Here is a 5,000-nt window from a genome sequence, read left to right as displayed (position 1 = left end):
AAAATGTTTGTCTATTGGCTAAAAACATTTACAGAGCAGTAAACATGGGCTAAATACTTCATAGGAGAGACATGACTATCAGTAGAGTAGCGTTTGCCTGTCTTGACTGTATTATGACCTGCTCGTCTGTTGGTAAGAAGTGCATCTGTGTTGCTAGGGAAAGTTAACTCGGTAATTAATTTCTATTTCTATCTTTCATCATGGTTATATTTGTTTCCATATTGCACACAACCTCAAGCAACCAATCTCGCTCCTCTCAAATGTCTCAATTATTCAAATCACCACAAGGTTTCTTGTCATCCGTGCGTAACTAACATCCAACAGTGACCTAAAAACTTGTATTGTTCCTTTTCGGCTTCATCAGGTATACTGGAGACCAAGCGACTAGATATCATCAAATCTAAAGGCACCATTGACCAGATCTTCGATGGCACCATCTACTACGCTGCCGATCTGCCCATTTGGTGGCAGGTCCCCCAGTACGTGCTCATCGGGATCAGCGAGATCTTCGCCAGCATCGCAGGTATGTGGCGTTGGCAGCCTGGCATCAACCAGATGGATGTAGCCCAGCTATGATATACAGTAGTAGTGTTGTACTCCACACTTTCTAACCAATCAATATACTCTACATAGACAAGTACAACCATTACATTTACATTACATTACAGTCATTTAGCAGATGCTTTTATCCAAAGCCACTTAGAATAAGTGCATTCAACATGGGTAGTTGAGTACTACTACTACTCGCCAGAACTCATAAATGTAGTAAGTGACATTGCAAAGTTTTGTTTTAATTTGTGGATATGCTCCGTGATTTGGATCCGCTCCAAACGTTTTTATGGGTCCTAAGTTGGCCCATGCGACGCCCCTCCACAGAGCTTCATGAAAATCTCTTGACCTGAAAAGGACGAGTCAGGGTAGTACTTCTTGGCGAAGTTTTCAGCCTGCAGCAGAATATGGGCGTGTCCTCCGCTGTCCTGGCGTCAGTGGGGTGGGTTGTTCCGCCACTGCGGGGCCAGGACAGAGGGGCGCCAGGGCGGAGTGGTCGGGTGGGGGTGTAGCGCTTGACCGTGGTCGGCAGGTAAGAAGGAGCTGTTTTTTTCCACAGCCCCGTAGGCCCGGTAGCACCAGAGTCTTAAACCGGAGGAGTGCTGCTTCATTGTAAAGAGACTTAGCTGGTGCTAACATGCCTTGTAGCAGATACAGTAATCAAATCAAATCAAACTTTATTTATATAGCGCATTTCATACACAGAGGCAACACAATGCGCTTTACAGAGAGCAATGGGAGGGTGGGCATAGGTCCCACCCCTACGTATCCCACTAGATCATTGAGGGAGATACTGTACTTTCATTCAGACAACCACCAAGTATAGTGCCATTTCATAAAGGGACATGCTAACTACAGTCGCTAATGGCGAAGTGGAGTTCATCTGATGATCAATCTCCAGACTCTCCAGCCTTTAAACTACTCACCATCGATATTTTCCCGTGGTTCATTCTTCTGTCCTCATGACTCATCTAATCCATGCCTCGTCGGTGAGGCGGCCCTTTGACTGCGCTATTGTTGAAACGGCGAGGTAAGAAATCTAGAGAGCCATCCATCAGCTGAGTTGATTAAGCCAGCCAAGGACAGACATTTTTGCCGGTTACACACGCAGTCAAATTTAAGATGCATTCACATGGAATCAGGCGGTAGATGGCAGACAGACAATGCAATACCTTCTGGACAGCACAGGAAAAACATTAGCAAATAATAACAATAACAATAACAAACAGTATACATTCTGTCCCTCAACATGGAAGATTTTTTATTTTCCGATTTTTCCTGAAAAGATCCAAACCTGTACAGTAATTGCTGTGCTTCTTGTTCTAGCTCTGTGATGGATGATGCGTACTGTATCACTGCTGTAACACCATACTGTAGAATGAAACACAGGCCAGATGTAAAGGCTTTACAGTAACAACTTCACCTTGAGGATATCCATTGCCCCCCAAGAAGACATTATTTGTACAGTATGAAAATGCTAAGCTAGAGTGAAAGGTGAAAGGATTGGCTGACCAATTAGCCTTATGGTCTCCGGTTGTTGAGGAATCTTTTGTGTTTAGTAGAGTTCAGCGGTCACATCTGTGAGAGTTTGAACGCTCAGCCAAGATCCTCTTCTGAGACACGATGGGTGTCCAGGAGCGTGATCACAAACCACCGGCTTATGGAAATGAAACAACATCTCTCTCTTTTACCCTGCAGAAAAACAACAGCGAATTGTGTCAATTACACAGGAATGCCTTGTTTGAACTCCTGCTGTCTGTAAGAAGAAACACATTTTCCACTGCTAAGTACGGTTTTACATGGTACTTTTTCAGCTTGATCTTAATTGAGTGGAGTGTTGATGGCATCTGGGTTTTGTTGTCATCATCTCCTTAGTAAGACGGAGCTCTGCGCTGCCTCGTGGCTGATTGAAGTACTTTCATTTACAAGACAAGCTTAGAAGTATTAGCGCCGAATATACTGTTTGTATTTCTGTATATCAAACAGCAAAGTAGCTTTGAAGCCTGTGTACAGTAGCAGTTACACATGTGGATATTGTGCACAGAGCCCCATCACAGTCAACTGAATCCTACATCATTATTTTGTACTTCTACAGGCATGATCGTTAGCACACTCAGTCTCCCGTTTCTGAGAGATTTCAATTAGCCGGGTGGCTGAAGGTCCTCAGCCCTCTGTCTGGGATTGAACTACCTCTCTAGGCGTTATCTATTGCGTTTTTGCACTCAATTTACAATGGCGTTATCTCTGGCATTCAAATAATTCCTGCAAATAATTCCCTTGTCACTTGTCAGCTCTATCAGACTCATTTTCAGACAGTGTTGCACAGCCAAGTGTCAAGTTCCCCTAAATCAAATATATTTGAAACCTAGGTCAGTCATGTGTTTTAAATGACGTACTTCAACATAATGAAGTGACATTTGAAGCACTCTAAACCACTGGAAGTCACACAGTACTACAGTATTAGGGTGCCCATGAAAGTCTAACGGTGACAGAATAAAAGCGTTCAGGGAGCCCTAAAATAAACGTCCTCTCTTTCCACGCCGTCCCACTGGGCTTTGCTTCACGGGAAATGGTGACAGAATCGTGACACATGTCTAGAAAAACAGGAACCGTTTCCCCCTGGTGTTATTCGCTGAATAAATCCTCTTAATAGATCAGGTGCCCACCTGCTGCCTCTCCACCACTCACAGCCTGGAAGGGACCGGATCATTCTTTGCTTAAGCACCACGGTCCACCCTTTCTCTCCTTTCGGCCATTTTGCGAAGAATTTTGCAAAATGGTACCCTCTGGGATTTTCAATTATCTATTGCTCTTTCCGAAATGTTAAAGGCTAATGTTATTTTCCAAGAAAGAAAAATCATCCCTCTAACATGACCCTTGGGAGAAAGCAGAATAAAATATTGTATTCCTATATTTTTGTTATGTGTGTATGTTACTTTTTTTGGAATAATTCTTCCTCTTGGTCCAGAAAGGTCAGCCAGTTTGTTTTGGGTGTGGTAGGGAAGCAAACGGCATTGCAATTCCTGCTCAATTCATTGTATGCACCTGCAGTACAGATTAACTAGCGGGGTTGAAATAGTCCTCCACGTAAATGTCTATGATTCTCCGCTCAGGTGCGGCCCATTTACACGGTGATGTCGGACGCGTCTTCACCGCCTTCCCTCCAGGTGCACATCCTTCGCGAGAAGCGAGGGACAGCGAGAGAGAGAGAGAGAGAGAGAGAGAGAGGGGGGTGGGGGGGGGGGTCGCGAACGAGGTAGAGAGTGCACCTGGCTCCTAGCCGCACCTGTGAGTGGGCTCTCGTCGGCTAATGATGTGGTTTCTCTCCGGCAGGCTCTAAGAGCTGAATCGTGTCCCCCGGTGCCTCGCGGTTGATGATGCTTAAACCACGCCGCATGTTGCATACATCCTATCCAGCTCCCTACCACCCCCCCCCCCACCCCCCCCCCACACACACACACACACACACACACACACTCTCATCCTAGCTTCCTACAAGCTGAAATAGTAGGCCTCTATTAGCATTTCCCGGGCAAAACTAAGAGACGTCTCAGTCAGCGTTAGCTCAAACGTTGCTACTTCAAACGAAGTGACGCTGATGGGGGTTGGGGGCACTCCCTGGTTACCCCCCCTGGTTAGGGTTAAGGAGCCCGGCGGAGGGACACAGGGTCCCGAACGGCGACGAGCAACGCCTCACGCCCCGGTCCTCTGTGACCGGAGTCCACGCGGTAGCCTACGGAAAAAGGCCCCCTGCTGTGCGCTGGTCTTTGTGCTGCTGCCCAGTGTTTAAACACGACACCTGTAAGCTCTCACTGTGCTACCCCCACCAGCTGATGCCTCTGGTAGAGAAGCCACGCATCATCCTCTCTTTTCTCTTCGTCTTTTTCTCTCTATCTCTTTATTTCTCTCCTGCCATACCTATTTTTTCAGGTAAGGACTACAGTACTTTTCTTTCATTTTTTGTGGACAAGGTGGCTGATCTGGTCGAGCATCACCACGTCCGATTTGGAGGTGTTTTTCTCTTATCTCACTGCATGACCTAACTGAGCTCGACAGTTCCATGAAAACATCCTCCTTCCCCCTTGACCGCGAACCAGTGTCCATGCTGATCGACGTGTTGCGATCCGTAGGACCGTGTCTTGTCACTATCACCAACAGCTTGCTCGAATCTGGCTGCGTCACCCTATTATTTTAAACAAGCAGTTGTTCAGTAGACTTGTGAGACCATCCTGATGTCGTGAGCTCACGTCGTTACTCGCAGATCAGTCTGGATAGATAACATTTTGAGCCCGGTCGTAAAATGATCTCGCCAGTCAACGTTGGTTCTGAGGAATTTGAGGTAGCACACAGCTGGGCGGTTTTATGAGAGCGAGGAGCGGTTGAAGTTAACACGTCATAGACCTGATTGGATACGTCCATCTAATTATCTGCTTTTATTTATTTATTTAACC

The 5,000-nt window shown here is 46.2% G+C and overlaps 1 protein-coding gene across 1 annotated transcript in view; it reads left to right on the top strand.

Annotated features, from left to right (window-relative positions):
• The window catches only part of slc15a4 (solute carrier family 15 member 4), a 30,398-nt gene that overhangs the window by 12,920 nt on the left and 12,478 nt on the right, over positions 1-5,000 (top strand). Inside the window, exon 7 of the mRNA XM_084439412.1 lies at positions 365-523. Coding sequence (XP_084295538.1) covers positions 365-523 — 159 coding nt within the window. The remainder of the gene's footprint in view (positions 1-364; positions 524-5,000) is intronic.

This window comes from Borostomias antarcticus (assembly GCF_949987555.1).
Source record: "Borostomias antarcticus genome assembly, chromosome: 6".
Lineage (NCBI taxonomy): Eukaryota > Metazoa > Chordata > Actinopteri > Stomiiformes > Stomiidae > Borostomias > Borostomias antarcticus.
Note: the sequence above shows the minus strand (reverse complement) of the source record. Positions and strands in the feature narration are given on the sequence as shown.